The following is a 27,472-nucleotide window of genomic DNA, read 5'->3' as shown; positions in this document are numbered from 1 at the left end:
AACTGGGAGAGTGGCTCCAACAGATCCCAGGAACAACATCTGAGATCTCTGTCCAGAAGAGTGCAGTGCTAGGAACAGCTAAGATACTGTACAGGAGCCTCAAGCTCCAAGGCCTCTGGTAGAGGACCTGAGCTTGAAGGAAGGAATATAAGACCGCCCCAAAGTGGAGGGGGCAAGTGGGGAATTTTATATATACAGTATGATAGGTTTGTAACATTCAATGGCTTAAATGAATATTAGAAGAATATCAGACAAAAGTACATTTAATGGAAATTCGTTAATAGAAATTTATTAACAAAATGCTGTATTGTCTTCTTTCCTATTTCTGATTATTATTATTATTATTATTGCTCTCTGGTATGTTTGATGGGTTGTAGTTGTGTTAGATACTATCAAATCTACTATGAAATCTTATTTCATGTAACTAAAATTGACAAAATAATGGAAACTCCACAAGCTTGGCTTCAAGTCATACCACCATACAAAGTGACCATTTTAAATGCAGTAGTATTATTGCAGAATATTGCCTTGGATTACATCATAGAACTGTTTTTGGTTTTGGGGTTATTCAATATATAAAATATTACAACTTGTGAAAAAGGAGTTAGACATTCACACAACTGTCATCTTTTGTCTCACAGCTCTTTGGATAAATTTGATTTATACAGTATATCAAAACATGGAAACAGACCAGAACAGTGACGTCTTGGAGTCATGTGTTCTGCTTAATCTGCTCTTTCTTTGTACTTTAGTTTCAGTCCCTTCAGTCTGTACACCCAGCACTCTGTGGCATAAGCAATAAACCACAAATATAAGTGAGATTTCACACTATGTTGGTGACCCTCTAATGACCTTTACTAAGTTACCTCGCTTATGTTGGTGTTATTACTGAAGACAGTAAATGTGATTCTCTTCTGCTTTGTTTTAACTCTGAATAAGAATGAATGTGAGGGAATTTACAAAAGTAAAACACCAGTATTATGGGAGTTCTTCATCTACAATATATTTTAATCTATATCTACCATTTGAACCTCTCAAACTGCTCTGAGCTGTTTTTAAAGGAAAGCTATACAAGGGTATGAGAGATGACATGATGACACAGGGTGAAATCTGTCTTTATGGTGCCTCATAAATGACTCACACAGTGTCAGATTTCAGCAGCAGGTGTAATCATTGCTATAACATGAGTGTTAAACAAATTAACTCTTTTAAGGTTTTCCAAGATGAGGGATTTTATCACTCATCCGCTGACGTCTGTGTCTCCTGTGTGGTTTGAGCTTGACAATATTATATTGTACCTTTGACCCACACTGAAGCATAATGACTTCTATCTAATGCAGCAACACACATTCAAGATTCAGCAGTAATGTCAGCTGTTAAAGAACCACAGTCTTCGCTTCTCTCGTTTCCACTCTCCTTCTGCTTTTAGATAGAGTATAATTTCTTGTGAGATTCCTTATCATCTCAAAATCTGGACATTATTAAAACTGAGATCCCTAATAATATTGTATTGTCCTGCCTTCAATAAACATTATGAGTAAATATAAGCTAAACAATTATTAGTACTGGGATTATTGTGCAGAAAAATAGCCTGATATACAGTATCATTACATATTGTTGACAGTGGTACTGGATTAGTGCTGTTAGGTATTTTTAGTCAGATAGATATTGGATAGATACTTTATGTATTAGAAATGTTTAGTGGAGATAGGATGTCTAGTTAGGCTGTTAAATGCTTAGTCATGCTTATGAGTTTCTACAGGGTACATCTGATCAAGGATAACTAGAGAGAAGAGTTGATGACTGTCAGCAGACAGGGTGTTTAATATTATTATTATGATGTGTATAACTGTAGCCTTAGCCATAATATGTTCTTATGTTTAAGTCACGACATGTTACTAGAGGTCGTGAGAATGTTTTTAGCTACACACCACTTAACCAACAGACACACACATTCATACATTGATTTGCTTCATGTTTTGACTACTGCTATGACCAGCTGCAAAGCTGGTAACAGAGACATCTCGGTTGACGTTTCTGTGTAGTATGGGGCTAGCCCAACTGAGGGGATATAATGTATAGGCCTGGTGGGTTCAGGGTCTTTCATCTTCCATCTGCCTGCGAGCAGTTTGGCGGTGCAAGATACCTGAGCGTGTAATGTTAATTTTACCTGTGATCCTTTGAATAAATCAGCACTGTTTTGAAGTTACTTGGACTGTCTCATCTCTCAGAGTTAGCAATGGTAAGAAGAACCAAAATAATTGCACAACAGTGCATAAGGAATTATACTGTTGTAGCTGCTCAACAAGGAGAGTTTTAAACACTTTACATTATAGTAATTGTTTCAGTCCAGTTGTTTCAAATCTGGGGTTTGGAGCCATCCATCCAGTCACAAGAGTATTATTATACACTGTGGTACTGCTACTTTAAATTAAGTATGAGTACTTCTTCCTCCACCTATGATAAACATAGCCAATGTATGGCCACAGTAAGACACTTCTACCCAGGCTCCTCGGCCATGCCCCAGAGGTTACTGACATTCTGTAATCAATAATTTGCTATGAGGCACGTTCACCGTGCATGAGACTCACCGAGGCACGCACAGCTCAAATCTGCTGCGGCTTTCCCGAGGACAGAAGAGGGCGGGGGCCAGCACTCTCGTTTCCCATCGAAGCTCATCCTGTGATGTAAAGACGACAGAAATCCACGTGAGAATGAGAAGGAGGGAGGAGAAGGGAGGACGGGACTTTTTTACTGCAGCCCTATGCGTCAATACCCCCTCTGTCAACAGCGCACCGGCGGAGAGGGGTCTGGAGGAACAACGGCACAGGAACAGTAAGTCTGTCTCTGTTCTGTTGTTATGATTGGGCCATACACATTTAATTAACCGCAGATTGAGTTAATCAAGTTAGAATCCTAGGCTGCTCTTTGGCGATTTAACAAGCTGTGTATTTAAAGAAAACAGTATAATAGAAGTTGTTCAGACTGAGCTGTGAAATGTGAACAGGTTCTTGTTCCTGTGACAGGACCCAGGCATGGATGTGCGGGGAGAGGTGGACGGGATGTCCACAGCCAAACACGAACAAAATGGGGACTTAAGGTGAATACACTTTATGTTCTCCTTTTCTCTAACAAAGTTCAGTAGGTTTCAAGCGTGATGATTTTAAAATAGCACTCAAATATTATACTCTCAAATAAACCTTAACAGGTGTCTCACTTATTCTCTTGAAGGAAACTATGCATTTAGACTTATTATTTGACATGTTATTCATATATATAACATCTGCAGTGAAAGCAAGAAGAGTGACAAAAATAATAAAAAAGACAAGAAGAAAAAAGATGTGCCCAAAGAGCCCATGGTCGGCCCCCTTGCTGTGGTAAGACCAGTCATCACACTGTGAGCTCTTTCTGCCACAATCATGAGTCATGAGTTTATATATGGTATTTAGGCTTTTGAAGCAGATAATGTAGATTTATTTTCACTTTCTATATCTGATTCTTTCTCTTTATTGCTAGAAATGTGTAAATGACATTGCATGTTTTGTTTGTGTGTGTACAAAGAGTAGAAAAGAAGAAAAGCAGTACAGATTTTTTGTGTGTGTGTGTGTCTGTCTGTCTTTGAGCCTAGTTACATTGTAAGACTGTAAGTGGTATGATCTTACAAGCATAACAGCAAGGTATGTGTGAGTGTGTGTAGTAAGAGGGGAAGCAGGGGAGAGGATGGGAGTGCAGCACATCCTCTTGTTGTTTGGGTGGACTCCACCAGCCTCCTGCTGTGAAAACATAATAGCTGCTTAGTGTTCATGTAATTTTTTCATGCTCTGATTTCATAATTCAAAACATTTTGACCAACAAATTATCAGGTGCATCTGCCACATACACATACTGACTATCGCTGCTGTTCTCATGGTATCTCCACACTGTTATGTGAGTGCAGTTTAGGTTTGCAGACAGCATGGACATTCTGATGCTCCTTATTGGGACAGTGATGGCCATGGCCCATGGGGTGGTGCTTCCTCTCATGTGTATCGTGTTTGGGGACATGACAGACAGTTTTATAAAGGACACCTCGATACCCTCCTTCAACTTCAGCAACCCCAGTGAGTTTACTGTTAACAAGCAAGGACAAATAGTTACAGTGACAGAAATAAAAAATAAAGAAGCAAGTACCTTTTAATAATGTCTTGTATCACCTTGTGCCTTCAGATTTCACCTTCATACCAATGAACAGCACCCTAGAGGAGGACATGACTGAGTAAGATTTAAAACAGGCAGCATAAACAAATCACACTATCAGGAAAGAAGTTAAAAATTACTCGGTTATAATGATGACAGGTAGGTTGTGTTTAATTTTTATAAAGAACTTTATTGCACAATGGTCAGAGAACTTTGAGATGCACAGACTTTACCAGACATGAAGCTGCATCAGTTATTCATTTCTTGGTCCTTAAATTATCTACTGTCATCAGCTTCCACTTTTATCTTCTCTTCTCCCAGTTATGCCATTAAATATTCTATCATGGGGGCCGTTGTGCTGGTGGCAGCCTACCTGGAGGTGTCCTTCTGGACCCTGGCAGCCGGGCGGCAGGTCAAGCGTATCCGCAAGCTGTTTTTCCATCGCATCATGCAGCAGAACATTGGCTGGTTTGATGTTAACGAGACAGGAGAGCTCAATACACGTCTCACAGAGTGGGTACCTGAAAAATCTGTTTCATATTATAATTTTCAGTCTTACTGAAATTTAGATAATGCTGTAGCTGAAATATTTAAATTGCTTATTTTCTCTGACCAACAGTCTAAAATCTAAAAACTACCTATTTACTATCATAGAATGCTAGGAATAACAGCTAATATTTGCATTCCAGATTCTTGAAACTGGGGGGTTTCTTGGCACTTTCATTTCTGACACAGAGACATTTTCATTACTTTTTATTATCATATAGTAAAACCCTTCATCTGAAGTTAAAACATAAATATGAGGATGAATGAAGTTGTGCAGTTTTCACATGATAACAGCTAAATTATTTTTACTCCATTAGTAATTCATCAGTGTTGCAGTAGTCTAAAGACAACTTATTTTGGTATTTACCCACACAGTGATGTCTATAAAATCCAAGAGGGTATTGGTGACAAGACAGGGATGCTGATCCAGGCCTTGTCCTGCTTTGTCTCATCTTTCATCATTGGTTTCACCAAAGGCTGGAAGCTCACTCTGGTCATCCTGGCTGTGAGCCCCGCGCTGGGTGTTTCAGCTGCACTCTTCAGCAAAGTAAGCTCACGTTCTCTTTGGCCATTGTTCTGCTTTTGTCCAGCTACCTGTGTGTTATGATATGGATCAATAGGACACAAGCCTGTGCAGGGATCCTTAATAACATTGTGTCTCTCTTGTCTGAATAGGTGCTGACGAGCTTCACTAGTAAAGAGCAGAGTGCGTACGCCAAAGCCGGAGCTGTGGCAGAAGAGGTGCTTTCTGCCATCAGGACAGTGTTTGCCTTTAGTGGACAGAACAGAGAGATCAGGAGGTTTGTTCACTCATTTCTTCTGGTTAGTCTCATCTTATTAAGAAGTGGAGATAATGGCACAGATCTCCTCAAAACAGATAAATATTTTCTAAAAATATTCATTCAACTTTATTCTTATAACACATCTCATCCAAAAAAGAGAATATATTATGCTTCACAAAAATTGAAATATCCACATTCAAAACAAATCAGAAATAATTTTACAGTGAGATATTTAAAACTAAATAAGATTAAGTGTAAACAAATAATTAGAAGATGATGTCAGTAGTTTCTAGGTGCTGAAAATCAGTGATGGCATATCAAAATCTAAGGTGCTGCCCTAGAATTAAAATTAATTTTTGACACTATAGAAACCCTGATGAAACGAATCAGTGAGAGCTAATTTGCTTATTTTCTGTTCAACAAAAAAACATATCTGTTCTGAAGTCATCATAGTCCTATGAAAAAGCCCCCACAAAGGCTGTAACTGAATAAAATCCATAATAAAAAATGGATGTTGCCTGCAGATGCTAAGACATTTGTGTATGCCACAGGGTGCTGTTATCACGCTCCTGTTGACACCCTAACTCCTTCTTGGGTCTGTGTGTGCGTGTTGTATCACAGATATCAAAAGAACTTAGAGGATGCTAAGAACATGGGAATAAAGAAGGCAATCTCTGCTAACATCGCCATGGGTTTCACCTTCCTGATGATCTACCTGTCCTACGCTGTGGCCTTTTGGTATGGCAGCACACTCATCCTGAGTGGGGAGTACACCATTGGATCTGTACTCACGGTGAGCACACACATTATGACTGTATTTCTATATATATATATATATATTGTTTCTTTAAACATAGAAAAAGTGCTTAAAAGAAGGTTGGTGTAGCTAACACTGATGTGTGTGTGTGTGTGTTTCTTCAGGTGTTCTTCGTTGTGCTAATTGGAGCGTTTACACTGGGACAGACCTCTCCTAACATTCAGACATTTGCAAGCGCCCGTGGAGCTGCACATAAAGTGTACAGCATCATTGATCATGTACGGAATGAAACATTTTCTCCCAAAGCAAACAATAAAATAACAATATTATTTTTGCTGCTGGAAAGACGTCAGTTGACAGTTGTACCACTGAGTTCAGGCGCTGTTGGGAGCTTCTCTGATGCAGCCAACAACCGGGAGTCGGTAATGAAATGTTGGATTTAGCTCCAGTTGGAGACCTGCTGTGAGAATTTGGCTGATTTTGTACCATTTTGGCTCTCCCCTCTGACCACTTATTTATTTCCACCAACTGAATTCAACTCATTTACCAAAACTAATTCACAGGTACTGATCATAAAATAACCCATATAACTGGGAGAGGCCTGTGTTTAGTGTACAGTGCACCTGTTAACCCTCCTGTTATGTTGCGGGTCAAGTTGACCCACGAGCATAACAGGAGGGTTAATCTGTCACTAGGACAACACACCCAGTTAAATTATAAGCACAAATGCAAGACACTGTATTCTACAAACTATTGGCCCAGAAGCACATGAACACAAAATAGCATGCACACGGCCTCAATCAAAGCTCAAAAAAAGATTAAATCTCTTTGATTTTTAGTTGTTTCAAACTATTCTCTGTCAGCACAGAGTTCAGTCTTTATCAGCGGTGAAGCAGGTAGAGAAAATAACAACCGTCTATGTGTGTTAGCAACGAGAGAAGCAGTGAAACACAAAGAGCTGTATAAATAAACATTAATCCGGGTAAATACAGCGACCCTAACAGTCTTCCTCCCATTGTCTCTTTGAGGTTTTAATAAGAATCAAGTTCTTCACTGTGGCCAAACTACAAACCAGAACTGAGCCCAGTTTTAGAAATGAGTGAAATATTGTTGACTCTTATCTTAACAGACACCGAGCATCGACAGCTATTCGGATGCCGGCTTCAAGCCTGACTTCATCAAAGGAAACATAGAGTTCAAGAACATCCATTTTAGCTACCCATCGAGACCGGACGTCAAAGTACGATCCCCACAGACACAGTGCTATACTTGAACAGAGAAAACAGTAGACAGACATTATATTACTTGAAACTGTATCTGCTAACTGACCTTGTTATCAATTTTTAGATATTAAATAACCTGTGCCTGAATGTGAAGAGTGGACAGACCATTGCCTTGGTGGGAAGCAGCGGCTGTGGTAAAAGCACCACAATCCAGCTGCTGCAGAGGTTCTACGATCCTCAGGAAGGATCTGTAAGTGATCACCTCTTACACACTTTATTCAAAGGACTGACTTAGTGCTCTGCTGTAGTCAGCTGGATTTTTCAAAAAGTTTGTCATTTTCAAACACATAGTCTTCAGCCCCAACCGACACTGCCTCAGCACTTTAAGACTCTTGTGGCTCCAGATGTGGCTCCAGATGTGGCCACGAAAAGTTTCATTTAACTTTATTCACATAAGCAGTGCTCCCAAAGACCTGTTAACAGACTCTGTGTACAATCGGCAGAGTTTCCCTTTAGGGTACCTACTAATCACTTTTGTTCATTTGTTTGATTTGTAAAATGTTTCTTTCACCTTCTGTTTGTCATTTTGTAAGAGCAAAATTTTAAGTCAAGGATCATGGGTGTTCTTTCAGGTCATGTACACAATGTGTCACTGCTGGTTAGTGGACAAGATGCACTCTAGTATTTTCCTACTTTCTAGGCAGCCATTTGGCAACAAAATGAAAATCAACTAGCAGAGACTCGAAACATAAAATGCAGTGAGTGGTGAATACTGTCGTAGAGAAACTACCTGCCTAATTAAAATTTAAAACACAAGACTCGCTGGTTGCTGAACAATGTATTTCCAATGCAGGAGGAAAACACTGCTCACTTTCCTTCAGAAGTCACAAGACTATATAGAAAACCAAAAAGACACCGTCTCCTATTGGCTAACAACTGCTACCATGCAGTGAAATATGAATATTAAATATCTTTAATGTATAGAAATCCTACATAAGGCTCTTTACCTCCTAAGCAAGAAAAACTCTATACAAAACAGTAGTAAGTGGAACATGTAACAACACTGGTGTAATACTTTATAGTAAATGGACACAAAAGCTGTTCATTTTCCAATGCAAAAGAATATGCCCTTTTAATTATGTGTGGCTGTGTTTAAATCCTCTCCCTCTTCTTAGGTATCTATTGATGGTCACGACATCCGTTCACTTAACATCCGCTACCTGAGAGAGATGATTGGAGTAGTGAGTCAGGAGCCCATCCTCTTTGCCACCACCATCGCTGAGAACATCAGATATGGGCGACCGGATGTGACGCAGGAGGAGATTGAACAAGCTGCCAAGGAGGCTAATGCTTATGACTTCATTATGAACCTTCCTGATGTATGACTTCCCTGTCCTCTGTGCTTATAATAAACTCTGTCCACCGCTTGCTAATATTGAGATTCTTATTGTTGAGCAGAAGTTCGAGACTCTGGTCGGAGACCGAGGTACTCAGATGAGCGGAGGACAGAAGCAGAGGATTGCAATCGCTCGAGCTCTAGTACGCAATCCTAAAATCCTCCTGCTGGATGAAGCCACATCCGCTCTTGATGCTGAAAGCGAGACCATTGTGCAAACTGCGCTCGACAAGGTGCAGACACACACATACACATGCTCTGTCTCATTTGCAACAGTTTTAGGGTTTACTTTGTAAGTTTTGACACTGATACAGACATGCTGCCATTTTAGTGTAGATTTATAAAATGAAAACACTTTTAATATAAATGTTGTAAGTTTTCTTTACTACTGTTTAAACAGTGCTAGTGGCCTGACTCTATGGTTGGCAAAGTTGACCTGGCTGTAAGTCAGTGCTTTGCTTTGGTCTACACTATGTACACTATCTTCGCCTTATAACCAAGGACACAAAACCTCAGACAAATACTGTATTTGCAGGTCCGGCTGGGTCGTACTACTATAGTTGTGGCTCACCGCCTCTCAACCATCCGAAATGCTGATGTCATTGCTGGTTTCCAGAATGGTGAAGTTGTAGAGCTGGGGACTCACAGCCAGCTGATGGAGAAACAGGGTGTTTATAATACTCTGGTCACCATGCAGGTAACATGCACATATATAAACACTTTTACACATCTTTTTTTATATATATTAACTATACTCAAGGGGAACTTCAGGGAACTTTCACAATGTTCAGTCAGGTCAGGTTGTTCTTGTTTGTGTACCACAGACCTTTCAGAAAGTCGACGAGGGGGAGGAGGCGGAGTATGAGCTGTCTACAGATGAGAAGAGCCCAGTAAAGTCCTTGTCCGAGTCCTCTCTGTACAGTAGGAAATCCAAAAAAGGCTCATCGTTCACTCCCTCAGACAGAGAGAAAGAGGACAAAAAACAGTTAAAATATGACAAGGACAAGGGAGAAGAGGTGAGCTGTGATGAAACATCTCAACAGATAAAACTGATTTTTTTCCACATTCAAATATTATATACTATATTCAGTTTATCACAGTCGTGCTTATACTGATATCTTCATTTGAATCTAAATTATTTTGTTTCGGGGACTGTCCATTTTGCAAAAACCTGGAATAGATATTTTAAAGTCTGTACAAGAAACTGATTTGAGGTTCAGTTTAACCAAGGAGCAATGGGGAGATGAAAGCGAGGGTGTTCAGTGGTCAGGGTGCCTCAGTTTGTAATAGATATACAGACAGAGTGTAACTAAGAGGCAGCACCTTAAATTGAAGAGGCAATGTGCTGCAGGGTTTCCCTAAAAAATTCAACAAAATGTCAAAGGCTTCTCTCAGTTACGCTAACACTAGTAATACAGTCCCATCACAATACTTTTTTGTTGACTTCTGCTGCAGCTGTGTTTGTCTTGTGAATTAGACTCAGCTCCTTCTCCCACTTTCTTCAGGATGAAAATGTTCCCGTCGTGTCGTTCTTTAAAGTCATGCGTCTCAACCTTCCTGAGTGGCCGTACATTGTGGTGGGGACCATCTGTGCCATCATCAACGGAATAATGCAGCCAGTGTTTGCTATCATCTTCTCCAAGATCATCACTGTGGGTTACCAATAGTACAGTATATGTACAACATTAAAGTTATTTTAATATCACTTGTTAATTGTGACATTTGTTGGTTGTTGTAGAAAGGTTACACTTTAGGTTTGTCTTTTTCCCTGTCTCAGGTGTTTACAGTGCAAGATCAAGAGGTTGTCAGACAGAGAGCCACAGTGTTTTCCCTCATGTTTGCTGCTATTGGAGGTGTATCCTTCATCACCATGTTTCTGCAGGTTTGCACATATATGCACAAGTTAACATATGTTAATTTCCTGACTGTCAAAGGAAAAGTTTGACATTTTTGGGGACTATGCTTATTTTCTTTCTTGCTGGGAATTAGATGATGCTGTACAACCTGTGGCCATTTTGCTTAGTTTAGCATTAAAACTGGGCATAGGGGTAAACAGCTGGCCTAGCTCAGTCTAAGGTGACAGAGTCCACCTAACTGCAGCTCATTATATTTTGGTTGATTGATTAGTTTAACAACCAGATGCTAAAGAAAAGCACTAGGAATGGAATGAGGCTAGCTGTTTCCCCTTGTTTCCATTCTTTGTGCTAAGTTAAGCTAACTGGTTTATGGCAGTTGCTCTATATTTACTGGACAAACATAAGAGCAGTATCAGTCTTCTCATCTAGGCAAAGCAAATAATTACATTTCTGAAAATGTTGACGTGTTTCTTTAAGCATATAGGCCTAAACCCAAATATTATTTTAATTTTACCTTAAACCTAAAACCAAGATATATTCACAAACATGGTACCTACAGTACTGTATCACGATTACCCTGGTTTACCCTAGTGCCATTTGTATACAGACAGATGCTTTATACAGATGATAAGCACGTGCAGATGACATAATTGTTAGTCAAAGAAGTTCATACTAATATCCAGGTGTGCTAAAGTGTTTTGTCTTTAATTATTTTCAGGGTTTCTGTTTTGGTAAATCTGGAGAGCTTCTGACACTGAAACTGAGACTCTTGGCCTTTAAGTCCATGATGAGACAGGTGTGTGCAACAAACTGAAATGAGAGACCAGACCTATAGGGGAACTAAATTAGTAGCAATTCAAAATTTTTTAGGTCACTTCTTCTATCAGTACTTAAATAATCCAAGGGGTGAGATAAAGATAAACGTAGGTAGAAAATACGGCTTTAATGTAGAGCATGGATTGGCCCGGATATTTCTTTCCAAACCTGAAGCATGCCCGAGTGTGGCGTCCAAACCTGACCTGGACCTGTAGTCTATATAATAATGTCCAAATCCAACCTGAGCCCAACACAGTTGAGTCTGTACGGTGTTTTCCACCTTATCATTAAACATAATTTCTAAATTTCTGTCCAAACCCTCAGGTACCAATGGGTCCCATTGGGCTTGTTTCAGGTATCCACACTCTACTATGGTGTAAACTATTGTGGACAAAGCAGGTTTCATATTTCCTTGCACCAATCAGAGTATAACAACATTTAAATCAAAATGTGGTGACAGCTGTGTTGCTGGTGTGTGTTGCCAGCACTCCAACCGCAAACCACACAGTCAGTTTGGGTTTTTTTATGTTAAATTCTTAATAAATAATAAGCAAACATGTTATTCCCCTAAATTTTAACTTTGACTGTTGATTATTTAGTAATAGCTCAACTTTAAAGCTAAACAGTTCTGATACAACAAGCTCAGAATGGCAGCATATTTTTGATTGTTATAGATTTTTCATTGCCAATATAAATGTTTATCCTTGTTTTCTTGCAGGACCTTGGGTGGTTTGACGAACCCAAAAACAGTGTTGGAGCACTCACTACGAGACTGGCCACAGATGCTGCCCAAGTACAAGGGGTAAGTCACACAAAGAACAAACAAAGGTATTTATCAAAGGCTACAATGACAAACTGCCTAATAAAATCACTGATCAGAATGTCTGCTCAGGCTACAGGAGTACGTATGGCCACACTGGCCCAGAACTTTGCCAACATGGGCACCTCTGTGATCATCTCTTTTGTATATGGCTGGGAGCTGACCTTGCTCATCCTGGCTGTGGTGCCCATCATGGCAGTGGCTGGAGCTGTGTCAATAAAGCTGCTCACTGGACATGCTGCTGAAGACAAGAAGGAGCTGGAGAAAGCTGGAAAGGTGAGGATTCAGTGCGAGGGTAAGACTCACGTGGAAGTTACTTTTGTATGTCACTTTTTAGGAAGAGCACCAACTGTTGAAACACTCACCTTGTGGCATACAGTAGATATGTTTATGCGTCTCCACAGATTGCTACCGAGGCCATTGAGAATATCCGTACTGTCGCCTCTCTCAACAGAGAACCGAAATTTGAGGCTTTGTATCAGGAAAACCTTGAAGTGCCATACAAGTATGTAACTTAAACTACAGATCCATCTACTATATATGAACAGATATTATATCTGTTCTAATTTCATTCAATAAATTTGGGGTGTGTTTTTCTGATGCCACCTCCCTCTTTCTCTGTACAGGAACGCCAAGAAAAAGGCCCATGTGTATGGTATTACCTTCTCCTTCTCCCAGGCTATGATCTACTTCGCTTATGCAGGCTGTTTCCGGTTTGGGGCTTGGCTTATTAAAGAAGGAAGGATGGACGTTGAGGGGGTATTCCTGTGAGTAAACACACAGTATCACTTTGTCTAGTCTCTTAAACAGGAAAATAACATCCATCCATCCATATTCTAAACCGCTTAGTCTCAAACGGGGTCACGGGGGGCTGGAGCCAATCCCAGCCAGCTGAGGGCGAGAGGCGGGGTACACCCTGGATAGGTCGCCAGTCCATTGCAGGGCTAACACATAGACCAACAACCACTCACACACACAATCACTCCTACGGGCAATTTAGAGACACCAATCAACCTAAGCTGCATGTCTTTGGACTGTGGGAGGAAGAATAACAGAGCAGGAGAATAACAGTCAGGAGTTTTAATTTATCATGCAAAAGATGTTCCAGCAGTTTGTGTGCACTTGTAGATCATTAGATAACATCAGACCAAAGCATGCTGGGAGGACACGCTCTTCATTTGGCTTTTAATAATTTCCCGGGTCTGAAGCATGTAAAGGTCACTGTGAATGGCTCCAAACCCAGAGCACATGGTCACACAAGACACTGTACACAGAGCACATAAAGACGCACATTTAAAATTGCTAATGTAAATCTGTGTGGTAGCTGGGAGGAGCCAAAGCTTCCATCTGTATTTTACTGTAGCTGTTACACAAGGAGGAAGTCCTGAGCTCATAGCACTTTGAGCTTCTGGGGGGAACACAGAATTATAAAACACAGAAATATTAACTCTTCACTCCCATGAAGCATTTTTATAACAAACACATACATGTCTATACCTACAGCTTCCAAGATTGTGTTTGATACTGTGTGAAATATTTTATTGATTGTCAATTGATTTCCTCTCCCAGTGTTATTTCGGCTGTTCTCTACGGTGCCATGGCCGTGGGAGAGGCCAACTCCTTTGCTCCAAACTACGCTAAGGCCAAACTATCAGCTTCCCACCTTATGATGCTGATAAACAGAGAGCCCACCATTGATAACCTTTCACAGGAGGGAGAGTCACCGGTACATTACCTAAAGCTCCACACACCAAACACAGTACTTATAATACAGCTCTGTACTCGCATGCCAACATCTCTCTCTTCTGTCTCACTCCAGAACAAATTTGATGGTAACGTGTGCTTTGAGGATGTCAAGTTTAACTACCCTTCGCGCCCTGATGTGGCCATCCTCCAAGGGCTGAACTTGAAGGTGAAGAAAGGAGAGACGCTGGCCTTGGTAGGGAGCAGTGGCTGTGGAAAGAGCACCACCATCCAGCTGCTGGAGAGGTTCTATGACCCCGCAGAAGGGAGAGTGGTGAGAAGACAAATACACACCCCCACTGTTTAACTGCCTCTTCACCTACTGTCAGTTAGCTAATGGTTAGCTAGCCAGTATGTGTTTTATGGCTGCTTTACACCATTATACTGAACAGGCAGTGACCTTTAGACATTATGAGATCTGTGTGGAGCGTGATTTTATCTCATATAATCATGTATCAGCACGAACCATTTCACTTTATCTTGGTGGGTTTATTATTGTTGCTCACAGTCCTGTGAGAGACAAAAGAATATTTATTGCTTCAGTATCTCCTGATGTCCCACGTTATCACTACTATCCTCTGCTACTCGTTTGGTAGAACAAGAATATTACATTTGGACATGTTTTCATTTCTGCTGATTTTTGATGATCAGTATTTTCATATTAACAGCAGATCACAGGATGACCTGTATGTGAAAGGGGAAGCTTGTAGTGAAATTATCACCTACCTTTGTGCTTTGCCTCAGCTCCATGGAGCACTGTAGTGTCTTTCAGTTGATTGTTTAGATTTTCCAGCCCGCTACTTGCCTCTAAATGAATGCTAGCACTGTGTCGTTAACTTGAAAGATTCTAAAATGTAATGTAAATGTAGAGTAATAAGTTTAATATTTTTTAAAAATTAAGCCCCATGACTGCTTTTTCAATAATTTGTGCTGCCCTTTTCTCCTTCAGGTTCTGGATGATATAAATGCAAAATACCTGAATATCCACTGGTTGAGGTCTCAGATAGGCATCGTATCCCAGGAGCCCGTGCTGTTTGACTGCACTTTAGCGGAGAACATTGCCTATGGAGACAACAGCCGCACTGTAACCATGGAGGAGATCAAAGCAGCTGCTAAAGCAGCCAACATTCACAACTTCATAGAAACCCTGCCACAGGTAACAGCTGTGATATCCTGTTTCACTAGTGTTGTGTTTGCAATTGTAGCAAACCTACAATAAAAGCGCTGTGATAATTTTTTTAATATTAACATTTTTTTTTTATATACTGAGGAGTGATTATCTTTACATGTCAAGGCCCTCTATCACACATAAATTGGTTATATGGTGTGTCTCAGTGTGCCAACAATTATTCAACAGCAACAAAATGTTTAACTCTCCAGAGTTAATCAACCACCCATTCAGTTCCCATGTACTCACTTACCTGTAGTAGTATCAACTTTGGGTTTTAGAGCAGTGAACATTGAACATTGCTTAGTAATTAAACAGAGGCCTCTCTTTTTAGAAGAAGTATCCGTTATTCTGGATAATCCACAGACGACACTGCCAGCAGTATATAATTTCCCAGGAAGTTTCCTTGAATTAAATATGTAATTTGGTGCCAATTACAGATAGTGTTTAAAATAACGCATTTCTAATGGATGAATTTAAATTGTTAGTGTAACCTAGTATTTCAGTTAGCACAGCTGAACATGCAAACATCTGAAATACAGTATGTATATAATTCAATATATATGGCAAGTAAAGTTTCCAATAATTATTAAATCGATGAATACTTGTGATTAAATGTAGCAGTTTTTCCAAGAAAATGCCTCTCAGTGAACAGTTGCTTTTAAACTAAATAAATGCAAATTTAGTCTCAGATGTCTGTCTCTGCTTTTATTATAATTAGCACCAATTCCTTTTTTTCCCCCAGGAAACTTCATAGCAAATTAGCAGGAAGTTAGACCCAAAGAAGTAAATTGTTACCAAAACATTTCTTTTTAGAAAGAAAGCTATTCACAGTGATGTGCATGGATTAAGGATTACGTGCCCTCTTGTCTTTTCTCTCTCTTTCTCTGAGCAGAAGTACGACACTCAGGCAGGTGATAAGGGCACACAGCTGTCAGGTGGTCAGAAGCAGCGTGTAGCCATAGCCCGAGCCATCCTCCGCAACCCGAAGCTATTGCTGTTGGATGAGGCCACCTCTGCACTGGACACCGAGAGCGAGAAGGTGAGTGACATTTCCTCTTCTCATCCCTGACACTCCACGTCTGGTAGCAAAATTGATCACCCATATAATGATACTAGAGACAAAAAAGCAGAAATAGTCCACAGTACAAATAATCTGTTGAAAGAATAGCTTTGTCAAGTCTGTTTATAGGTGGTAAAATGGAGCAAGCCGTAGTATTGCATTTGGTCATACACAAAAGTGGCAGTAACTTAATCAGTATACTGTAAACGTGGCATGTATAATCAAATCTCAACAACAGTGTTAAAGTGAACGCATAGTGTACTCAGTCCTCAGTGGAAATTAAGTGAACATGCATCAAAATAAAAATTAATTCACCTATTTCCATCAAAGTATCACCCAGTAAATATGAAACAAGAAAGCATGTCTGAACAAGGTAGATCTATACAGAAATGTTTCACACAAGTTAATGTGCATTTGCTGCTTATGCTGCTCCTTCTGCAGGTGGTGCAGGAGGCACTGGACCAGGCCAGGAAGGGCAGGACATGCATCATTGTGGCCCACCGCCTGTCCACCATCCAAAACGCCGACCGAATTGTCGTCTTTCAGGGAGGAGTGGTCATCGAACAGGGGACACATCAACAGCTGCTGGCCAAGAAGGGAGTCTACCACATGCTGGTCACCACACAGTTGTCCCATGGGAGTAAATAAGGGGGCAGGGACACAATACTACACTGACTATACTTAATCTTTACATTTCTAGAGGGCTAGATTAGACACTTGTGCCTTTTATCATCAACTCCCTGCTTCACAATTTATACTAAGCCTGAGCAGCTTCAGTGGAGCAATTGGGGACTTAATGTACTGACTGTGTCCTAGCCTGTTGGGAGATGTGGCCTTCAGCCTTCTGACTGTAATTCACTGGGTCAGATAGTTCAGTTGTGCTGAGACTAACACAATTCAGTTAAAAGATCTAATTTCTTTACTACAGTTCCTTAACTGTCACTTTTACCAGCCACAGAAACCATTTTGGCCTGTGACAGTAGGAAAAGCACAGGTGTAAATAATCAAGTGTATGATCAGTGGAATTCATTTAGCTGCTTCTGTTTCAGGATCCTGGTATTGTGCAGGCTGGCTCACTGTCACAGCTTATTGGGACACCTGAATTTTATTTGTAACACCTGTGCTTTTCCTGCTATGACAAGCCAAAATGTCTGCTGTGAAAAAGACCTTTTGTGTTACACCATCGGGTTGTCTTTCTGCTTCTCCTAGTCAAGATTGATCTTAGCAAGCAAACCTTAACTGCTGTTGATTTTTGGTGCCATCTCCTGTTAAGTGCAAAATAGTAATGCTAAACGTACAGTGATAAAAGCCAACAAAACACTGGGTTTATTATTTATTATTTAACATAGTGCATTCAGTATGCCTCTGACACTGGGATCACCAGGAATAAGTTGCGTTCTACAGTGTAATGTATTTTTTTTTATAAATACCATGATTGTCATGATGATTGTCATAGTAGAGCAGAAGTGCCTGATTAGTTTAACACAGGAAAATACTGCATGCCCAGGACTGGGCAGAAGTGAACTATCGCCATTTGCTGCAATCACTAGAAATCCTATTTGGTTTCTTTAAATGCACAGAATTAACCTTTTTGGAGAAAATGCTAATATGTAACTATTAAAGTTTTATACTCAATTACTGAACCGTTTTTTCTGCTTTGATTCTTTTAACTTAACAAAACTAAAAATCAAGAGGATGGAAATCTCTTTAGTTTATTTGGTAGGACATTCACACTGTATTACACTTAACTACATTTCCATTATTCAGTGAACACAAAGGAAAACTGCATAGTGTGCACAAGGTGTCGTGACCACGTTGGTTGTGGTTCAGAGATTATCCTCTTTTTCAACAGGCCCACGTAATATTAACGTTGGTCATGTATCGATATAATTAGCAATTAAAAATGTCATTTTACAACATTCAATGTGCTATTAAGTTTCTGTTTCACTCACAAAGTGGAGAACTGTACCGTTACGTCCCGCAGAGTAAAGGAACAGTGCTAGGTTAGCTGTCTTTCTCTCAATACTACATACTTTACCCTGTAACTGTATGACTGAACGTACAGAATAACAGTGGGAGTGTTAGCAGCAACAGCTAGCTGCATCCACTGGTTACAGGACAGGTTTGAAGTTGGTCTTAAAGCAATATCAGTTTCCATTTGAGCACTGAAACAGTTTAAAAATTCATTCTAGTGCCCACCTACACCAATTTTGCACCAATTAAATTTCTTCAATCTCCTCCTGAAGAACCTAACATTACTAGGGGGCAAATAAATCAGACTTGCATATATCATTTTTGTTATGTATAAATTTCTCACAAATCACGAGTCAAAACTAGGATATACGTATTTGCTGTTTTTTGTTGTTGAGTATTGTTAATGCATATTTCTGTGATTTTCATAGGGAGCCCAATCCAAAACTTAAAACAAGACAAATAAATTTTATTTCACTCCTATCAAAGTTTTTTTTATGGGTCTGATTAAAATGCCCTTTATTATATCACAGCAAAAACTAAGGCCAAGAGTCAAAGCAGCCAGCGGGTATTTTCTACAGTCCTCCACCTTAGATCTCTTTGTTAATACTGTTTATATTTGTCCCACTAGGACATATATAATATGGATAATTTCAAATTAAAAACTGTAAAATTTATACCAGAATCATGAGGTAGAAAAAAAAAAAGAGTCATGGCCAAAAATACTGGCACCCCTGCATTTCTATCAGATAACACACCACTTCTCCCAGAAAACTGTTGCAATCACAAATTCTTTGGTATTCTTATGTTTGTTTTGTTTGCATCGGAACAACACATAAAATCAGAAAAAAAAGCCTAATCTGATCCATTCCACACAGAACTCCACAAATGGACTGGACAGAATTATTGATACCTTTTCTAAATCATCAAATAGTTTTATTTTCAGCCCGTGTTGGTCCTTTAATTTGTAATGAAACTCACCTGTAGCAGTCAACAGGTGCTGGCAATATAGAAATCACAATGGTAACCAGTTAAAATGGAGAAAAGTTGACTCAACCCTTGTATCATGTGGACCACACTGAGCAAGGGGAAAAGAAAGAAGAGCAAAGAACTGTCTGAGGATCTAAGAACCACAATGGTGGAAAAACATGGACGATCTCAATTGGAGAATGTCCTGTGGATAGATGAGACTAAAATAGAGCTTTATGGTCGAGCACATCATTCTACTGTTGTTAGAAAATGAAATGAGGCCTTCAAACAAAAGAACATGGTCCCTACAGTCAAACGTGATGGAGGTTCACTGATGTTTTGGGGTTGGTTTGCTGCTTCAGGCTCTGGATGTCTTGACTATGTGTCTGGGATTATGAAATCTGAAGACTACCAATTAATTCTGGGGCCCAATGTAGGGCCTAGTGTCAGACAGGTGGGTCTCCATCAGAGGTCATGGGTCGTACAACAGGACAATGACCCAAAGTAAACTTCAAAACACACCAGAAATAGATTCAGACAATGAGTTAAGAGAGTTGTGAAGCGGCCAGCAATGAGTCCAGGTCTAAATCCTATCGATCACCTGTGGAGAGATCCCAGAACAGCAGCTCGGAGAAGGAACCCTTCAATTCTGAGAGACCTGGAGCAGTTGGTCCAAAACTCCAGTAGAGTAAGAAACTCACTGATGGTTACAGGAAGTAAGTGATTTCAGTTATTTTGACCAAAGGGTGTGCTACCAAATATTAAGTTGAGGGTGTCAATAATTCTGTCCAGTCCGTTTGTGGAGTTCTGTGTATCAAATTTGGCTTTTTTCTGCTTTGTTGTGTTGTTCCAATGCAAACAAAAATAATAAATATGAAAATACCAAAGAATTTGTGAATAAACAATTTTCTGGGAGAAGTGGTGCATTATCTGACAGAAAGGCAGGGGAGCCAGTATTTTTGGCCATGACCCAAACACCCATACGCCCGAAAACAATTTACTGTAAAAAAAAAAAAAAAAAAAAATCTCATTCAACAGATCAACAAAACAGAAGAGTTGTAATTAAAGTAAAATGCCACAATCTGAAGATAACTTGTGGTACTGTTCCGTACCATTGCATTAATTAGTGCTGAGAATAAATGCAACTATCACCAGCTGTTGGCTGATGACAGAGGGTTTGTGAACTGTATGAGCATTAATGCTCAAACAAGGGCAAAGAGCTAAGAGATACAGTAAATATGTAAATTAGCCTGTCCAGTGTTTGCTGTGGGTACTTATAGCTGAGATGTGGTAGCCAGGTGGAGCATCTCGTGCAAGGAGCTACTGAAGCTGTTGAACATTGACGCAGCATCTGTCTGATGGCAAGATTTCCATGTTGTGATGGAGACCACAATCCTGGAAAGAATAAAGACAGACTGACTTTATTTACAGCTGCTGAAAGTAGAAGGAAGATAGACACAATTTGTAACATTTAACTGTGGATGAATTCAAACCCTATTGTAGAATATTGTCTGATTACTTACTAGGTCTAAACTGAGTGAATAAGAACAGTTTTTCTTAATGATGGTGACATCTCTACTGAAATGGACACTAATGCACATAATTACAGCAAATAAAGAACTAAAACAAAAAGCAGCCTTTATTTTGGATGATTAGTTTTATATTCATCTCATGTGCTTGTGATTAGTTTCATCTGCTTGTGTCTCCTCTCCCCACCTGTCATCTCTGATGTTGTAGAAGAAGCCGTAGCCCCCGGGGGGGCCTGGCCCCCCAGACCCGTAAAGTAGCCTGTCAGGCTGGTCGACAGCACAAAGTTACCACCACCCCCACTGCAAACACAACACAACCCAATCACACACAGGTAGAAAAACCCTGTGGGCACTTTTAAAGTCAAACTGACCATTATAAATAAAAATTTGATTTGACTTGATAGACCAATAAGGGATCTTTGAGGCTGATGCCACTACTCATATTTGAGGCAATTAATTTGAGAAAATTAATCAGCTGATAATCCTTGTTTAAACATTTAGCAATAAGTATTACTTTTGGGCATTGATTCCTCAAATGTGTAAAGTGTCATTAAAAAAAAGGCAAGATTTTTTATTTTAGAACAGCTGAATTAAGAAATGAATGAGTTAAAATGATAATTAAACAAAGCCTTTAAACTTGCAGATCTGCCAACTTAGAAGCATCTGCAGACATACTGCAGCTGTGACAGTTGACAATTTGGGCTTACTGAGACATTATATTGTATATCTCGCTTCTGTCGGCTTTCAGATTAATGCAAGACATGTGTAAAACACGTGCAATTGATAACATTAGTTACACTGCACCTCTTTGTGTAGAGGGGATCCATGAAGAGCTCCGGAGTGGGAAGTCCCTGTTCCTTTGCAATAAGATACAGACCAAGGAGATGCCGATCAAAACCTGGCAACATCACAAAACATCATGAAGTGATATCATAAATACACGTACTTGATTCAAACCCAATGGAGACATACATGTAAAAACCTTGCTCAATTGGTCAAAACCTCCACAGGGTACTGTTAAAATGGGCAATTTGACAGTATGATAATTCCAGTTTTCTAAACTATTTAGCTGTGATATGAAACATCAACTCAATTACATGAATGTAAACTAACCTTTCCCTTCCTGGGCTTCAGCCATCAGTGTGTTGTGTTTACTGAAGGCCTTCAGCATGGCTTTCCTCTTGGCATTAACCTGACAGAAACATTGTTATGCACCATGTAAAACAAGCAAAGGTTTTGCTTCCAAATAAAGTTTCTGTGTGTGGTTTTGCCACAGACACACATACTCACACTGCACGTGGGGTCGATCATGGCTTTACACCAGTTCACAGCCTCCTGGGTGCAGGGTCTTATTGTCTCCGTCCTGCCATGGTAGAACCTGCGGGTCATTGCTGTTTCATAACAACTACCAGGCCTGAGAGAGAAGAACAGTCGTTAATTCATTCACCTCATAGATTTCAAATATCAGTAAAGCCATGGGACAATTTTTAACCAGTCCTCACCTTTTGTGCAGTCTGTAGTAGGCAAACTGCATTGCCAGCTGAACAAAGGTGTCAGGGTGTAGCTTCCTCTGTTTGATGGCTGTTTTCCCAAATGCTATGAAGGTGTAACTCACAACCTGCAGGTCCTGTGCCTGTAAAACCAGGAAGCATAGTCACACAGGTGTGACCATACACAAGCCATTTCACATTATACTTTTTTTCATGCGTGTGTGTATTTGAATACTGTCAGCTCACCGACTCCAGGTATTGCTGCTTGGCATGGCTGATGTCACTCTGGACTTTTTCATCCACAGTAAACACCAGCTCCTCGGGAAGGGACATGGGTCGGACTACATCTGAGCCCTGAGATCACAAACATCAAGTTGTGTAACAAGAACTATTTCAACTTATGTTTGGAATCAAGTTATAGTCTATGTTTACCTTCCATTTGCCATCTGTAGATCTAATTTGCTGGTCCATATACCAACAGAATAATACCAGTACCATGGCATCATATGGTGCATGCTGAAAAGCAATGTAGAGATTTTAATCTATTATTTTTATGCCTTTAAGAATCACATTTACACAGTATAATTCTTTGCTTTTGGACAGATTACAATCTTGAATCTCAAAACATGCCACATGGGGTTTCGACAAACTTGCATAGTCTCTAAACTCCTCTGGGCCTTTCACACACATATAAACTCACATCACAATTGGATCCAAAAGTGCCATCTGAGAACACAAAAAAGTTGTATGATTTGTCTCCCCAGCGGATGGTTGGGTCACCTGTAAGGGCTGCCTGGGCCATCTGTGTTCAGAATCAAAAGGTCACACAATCAGACGCACAACTCTTTTCCTGCAGCCAGAACAGAATTTAAATGGTGAATCTTGAAGTCATAAATAACTCGGATTTGTGCAGTGCATACATTTGTGTAATTCTCTGGAGTGGAGTAGGGTTTGGTTTCATCCAGAGATAGGACAAACAGGCTGCTCTGGATGGTCTCCAGGACGGTCTTATTGTGTGGATCAATGCTTATCAAATGCTCCCTGGTCTGCAGAGAAGAGTAAACAGGTCCTCTGATGCTGATTTTTTTTTTTTATCTGAGAACTTTCCCACAAATGTGATCAATAATCTACTTTAGAGCTTATCTGCAAAGATGAACACCGAGGTCTCCAAACCTGAGCACCCTCACCTTTGCCCAGCGAGTCCTCTCCTCTGAGGTGAGAGCGGCCACTCCATGTCCCTCTGGCTCTCCCTCACATCTCTCCTTCACATAGCTCAGCTGCCTGCACAGGGAAACACACAAATAACCAAAGCTGCTTTTCATTAAACTACAGTTCCTCATCATCTAGCCCATTATTTATTGTAACATTTTTTATACTTTCCAGAAATATATTATTCTGTACAGGAATAATAACATAATTAATTTAATGTGACCTAGTCTTGGATAAACACCAGAATATGAATGGATGGGTGAAGCAATAACAATTCATTTTGCTAAAACTGACACTTGCTTGTTATGAGATGATAAGCTTCCTAGCTAATGTAGCGAGCAACAGTAACAGTGTTTGCTGCAGGTCTCAGTGACTGAAACACTGTAAATCAACCTCTACTCTGTAAAAAAGAGAAGTCTCCTGAGCACATAAACCATCCCATTTGGAGGTATGTAATGTCTGTTGACAGGCCTGCATTCAGATACAACTTACATTACTATCTATGTCAGGGAAGAGAAAATGTACCAGAGATAAATCCTTGTGTATGTAACATACATGACCAATATAAGTGATTAACGATAACAAATGTATTCTCTTGGGTACTAGGTTTCATCTTTGGGTTTCAATCTTGAAGGGTGTGTGCACTTGTAGGTAATAACCACCTGAGAACTTCTGGAGGAGTGAGGATTTGTCCATCACATAGTGCATCAAAAGTGAAGATCCGTCCACGACACATCACTACTATATGAGAGGGGCAGGGACCCTCTCGCTCTGTGACACAAAATGCACATTACATGATGTAAACCACGTCATGTGCCTGAAGGTTAGAGATAAGAGCCGAGTTTATTCTACCTGTCTTGAAGTAGTTATGAAGAGTGTCCTTCTGAACTCCAGGGACTTTGCAGGTGCAGAATAACATCCTGAATTGGTCCATATCCAACACTGTTTTGCCAGATTTTTGAGGAGCCAGCCGCTCCCTAAATCATGAAGAGGAAAAAATAAGCCAAAATTACATATTTATGTAACTGCATTTAAAAAGGAGAGTAACCTCAGAAAATAGCAGCTTGTGAGCATGTCTTACATACGGAGCAGGTTCCAGTATTGCAGGGTATGCCATGTGACAACACTGGCCCTCTGCAGATAAATTCCTTCTGCGGGAGGCCAACAGTGCTCCAGGTAGGGCGCTGCCCCACCAACGTTCACATTCAGCTGGGAGGGTATGCGGGGCTCCAGATATGCAGTGTCTAACCACCATTCTTCCAGCTGGGGGGGAGGGGGCGGGGCTGATTAGCCAAATTTGATTTGATTAGCTAAATCAAACAACAGTGACTAGAAAGGACACCTTCAAGACCAGAGCACACATTTACAGCTGAATTACACACCCAGTTCTTCTTTGTCTTTGCTCTCTGCAGTAGTTTCTGGTGTAGCTGTTTGCCAACACCATTTTGGAATTTCCTCACAATGTCCACTGTAGCCTCAAACTCTTCCTCAGATGCGAATGGACGAACTGGTGGCAAACATGGAAAATTAAAATGAGTCCATCTGTCAAGTGATTTTGGACATTAAGCATCTTCTGTGGATTTAATTGTTGCAGCTGGGACAATGAGAAATCCAAACACCAAGGGTCAGTGAGATTGCATGGTAAATATTTACAAAACCTGAGAAAGAGCAGCTCTGTTGCACAACAGGCTGCACACAGTTAGGTATTTTTAGTCAGACAGATATTGGATAGATACTTTATGTATTAGAAATGTTTAGTGGAGATAGGATGTCTAGTTAGACTGTTAAATGCTTAGTCATGCTTATGAGTTTCTACAGAGTACATCTGGTCAAGGATAACTAGAGAGAAGAGTTGATGACTGTCAGCAGACAGGGTGTTTAATATTATTATTATGATGTGTATAACTGTAGCCTTAGCCATAATATGTTCTTATGTTTAAGTCACGACATGTTACTAGAGGTCGTGAGAATGTTTTTAGCTACACACCACTTAACCAACAGACACACACACATTGATTTGCTTCATGTTTTGACTACTGCTATGACCAGCTGCAAAGCTGGTAACAGAGACGTCTCGGTTGACGTTTCTGTGTAGTATGGGGCTAGCCCAACCGAGGGGATATAATGTATAGGCCTGGTGGGTTCAGGGTCTTTCATCTTACATCTGCCTGCGAGCAGTTTGGAGGTGCAAGATACCTGAGCGTGTAATGTTAATTTTACCTGTGATCCTTTGAATAAATCAGCACTGTTTTGAAGTTACTTGGACTGTCTCGTCTCTCAGAGTTAGCAATGGTAATAAGGACCATATCCTGCAACACAGTTACCGTCCTACCTGCTTCCAGGTACTTAGAAAGGCTGATTTCTAGTGACGGTACTGGCAGGGGAGGCAGGCTCCTTTGGTACTGAAAGGTCAGCTCTGGCAGAGATTCTGACAAGTTATTAGCCATGTCTTCTCCCTGCAATACAAATAAATATTGCACTATCATTGCCTTGCACCACTGGTGTAACAGGGTATTATCTCAGGTTGTAAAGTTGATCTTTACTTCAAACTATTAACTATTAATTGCGAAAAATTTACAGAAAATTTAGAACCTGAGGACCAAAACAGATAATGTTTTTGTATTTAGTCTTGCGGTGTTACTGTTTTATATAAAGTTCACATATTGGCCAACAATACAGTATGCACATTTAACAGGTTTTAAACAAAAACACAAGCAATTCTGAGACTTCGTTTTGGATGCTGGACCATTAAAATATTAAAGTTTCAACTTCAGCTTAACTTTATTGTCCCAGAGGGAGGAAATTAGTTTCACAGCCAGGCTTAAAACCACTTACAATCACATAAAACATTTAATAAATATTCAGTCAATGGCTAGGAGCCATACTAAAGGTACAGGCTACTAGCGATACTAAAATCAGACAACAGATTAGTCAGTAAAGAAAACATAAATATAGTTGGAGTTTTTAGCGCTCAAGATTGAGTTTCCTTCTTCCAGAGTGCATGATGAGTGAAGTTGTGCCAGAAATCTCTACTCCATTTGTTTTGTTGCTATTACTAATGACGCAATTTGTATTGTTAGTCTTTTTACGAACACAAGACCAATAGTACAGTACTGTTAGTGTGCGCTGCCACCGCCCAGCTGAAACATGCACTCTAAATGCTTGCTCAATTAATAAAGACACAATTTCCTAGCGTATTATTACCGCTTACTATGATTCAAAGTTCCAGTAAGATAAGTTGTTACACTGCTTCTCTAGGCTGCGGTCATTGCTAACACTAACAACGTTAGACATGCTAACGCTAAATCTAACTCGATTTAAAAACACACTAAGTCGCTTTCAAACTAAATGTACTAGAATGCGACTTTAACTTACTGCACCCAGATACAGCAGAAATGTTGTAGAGAAGATGTTTTTAGACCGCTACCTCCAGCGTGCTGTCCTCACCTTTACCTCACTAAACTAAACAAAAACGTTCACAAAGACAACCTGACTGCGCATGCGCAGTCAGGTTAACTTTAGCCCAGATAGCCTGCAGTTTGAGAGAACACAAGTTGAAAGTACATTTACTTAAGTACAATTTGGAGGTTTTTTTTACTTTAGGTAAGTATTTCTATTTTCTACAACTTCATACTTAGACCTCACAACATTTTATAGGCAAATATTGTACTTTTTGCTACACTACATATATTTGATAACTTTGTTTTTCAGAATCACATTAATTAGGTCAAGGTCAAAGTGTTTATTTGTCATATGAACAGTTAGGAAACGTGTTTCCCTGTACAATGAAATTCTTACTTTGCCGTCCACATGAATGCCACAAAATACAAATGAAATATAAATGAGATAAATAAGTAACACAAAATCTAAGGCACTTTGAGGCAGCAATTGCAGCAATATAATAATATATATATAGGAATATAATAAGAGAATGTATGCTGCATGGGAGCAGCATGTG

At 39.9% G+C, this 27,472-nt stretch overlaps 3 protein-coding genes across 4 annotated transcripts in view; 1 reads left to right on the top strand and 2 right to left on the bottom strand.

The window, feature by feature from the left end:
• rundc3b (RUN domain containing 3b) overlaps positions 1-2,694 on the bottom strand; it is a 25,350-nt gene extending 22,656 nt beyond the window's left edge. Inside the window, exon 1 of the mRNA XM_020607269.1 lies at positions 2,592-2,694. Coding sequence (XP_020462925.1) covers positions 2,592-2,679 — 88 coding nt within the window. The 5' untranslated portion in view covers positions 2,680-2,694. The remainder of the gene's footprint in view (positions 1-2,591) is intronic.
• A 50-nt stretch (positions 2,695-2,744) lies between these two features.
• abcb4 (ATP-binding cassette, sub-family B (MDR/TAP), member 4) lies at positions 2,745-17,983 on the top strand. 2 transcript variants are annotated; one of them, XM_020607266.1, is made up of 28 exons: positions 2,745-2,835; positions 3,008-3,100; positions 3,290-3,377; positions 3,938-4,100; positions 4,207-4,255; positions 4,498-4,689; positions 5,098-5,269; positions 5,398-5,522; positions 6,126-6,297; positions 6,426-6,539; positions 7,391-7,501; positions 7,609-7,734; positions 8,660-8,863; positions 8,943-9,113; positions 9,416-9,577; positions 9,705-9,896; positions 10,386-10,532; positions 10,658-10,762; positions 11,455-11,532; positions 12,271-12,354; positions 12,445-12,648; positions 12,777-12,877; positions 12,999-13,139; positions 13,942-14,098; positions 14,192-14,389; positions 15,065-15,271; positions 16,179-16,325; positions 16,788-17,983. In XM_020607266.1, the coding sequence occupies exons 2-28, from the start codon at positions 3,036-3,038 to the stop codon at positions 16,992-16,994; spliced, it is 3,882 nt and encodes a 1,293-aa protein (XP_020462922.1). In that variant the 5' UTR covers positions 2,745-2,835; positions 3,008-3,035; the 3' UTR covers positions 16,995-17,983. The 2 variants fall into 2 exon arrangements, with proteins under 2 accessions (XP_020462922.1, XP_020462921.1); XM_020607265.1 differs by having other exon boundaries at positions 2,747-2,835; positions 3,027-3,100.
• A 2,298-nt stretch (positions 17,984-20,281) lies between these two features.
• On the bottom strand, positions 20,282-27,020 carry crot (carnitine O-octanoyltransferase). The gene is given in 18 exon segments (XM_020607262.1): positions 20,282-20,681; positions 21,003-21,042; positions 21,045-21,115; positions 21,620-21,713; positions 21,929-22,007; positions 22,106-22,229; positions 22,318-22,448; positions 22,552-22,659; positions 22,738-22,821; positions 23,006-23,107; positions 23,226-23,351; positions 23,493-23,586; positions 24,177-24,285; positions 24,367-24,491; positions 24,596-24,777; positions 24,897-25,021; positions 25,847-25,970; positions 26,890-27,020. Coding segments are annotated over 17 exon segments (1,830 nt in total). The 5' UTR covers positions 25,962-25,970; positions 26,890-27,020; the 3' UTR covers positions 20,282-20,560.
• Between the last annotated feature and the right edge of the window lie 452 nt (positions 27,021-27,472).

Source organism: Monopterus albus, unplaced genomic scaffold (genome assembly GCF_001952655.1).
Source record: "Monopterus albus unplaced genomic scaffold, M_albus_1.0 scaffold84.1, whole genome shotgun sequence".
Classification (NCBI taxonomy): domain Eukaryota; kingdom Metazoa; phylum Chordata; class Actinopteri; order Synbranchiformes; family Synbranchidae; genus Monopterus; species Monopterus albus.
Note: the sequence above shows the minus strand (reverse complement) of the source record. Positions and strands in the feature narration are given on the sequence as shown.

What these genes read in the sequence shown, in the direction of transcription:
- abcb4 (XM_020607266.1), top strand. Translation starts at nt 3,036, where the DNA reads ATGGATGTGCGGGGAGAGGTGGACGGGATGTCCACAGCCAAACACGAA. An exon ending in TGTACAGCATCATTGATCAT is followed by an intron (nt 6,540 to 7,390) that starts GTACGGAATGAA and finishes TTATCTTAACAG; the next exon opens with ACACCGAGCATCGACAGCTA. An exon ending in TCTTCTCCAAGATCATCACT is followed by an intron (nt 10,533 to 10,657) that starts GTGGGTTACCAA and finishes TCCCTGTCTCAG; the next exon opens with GTGTTTACAGTGCAAGATCA.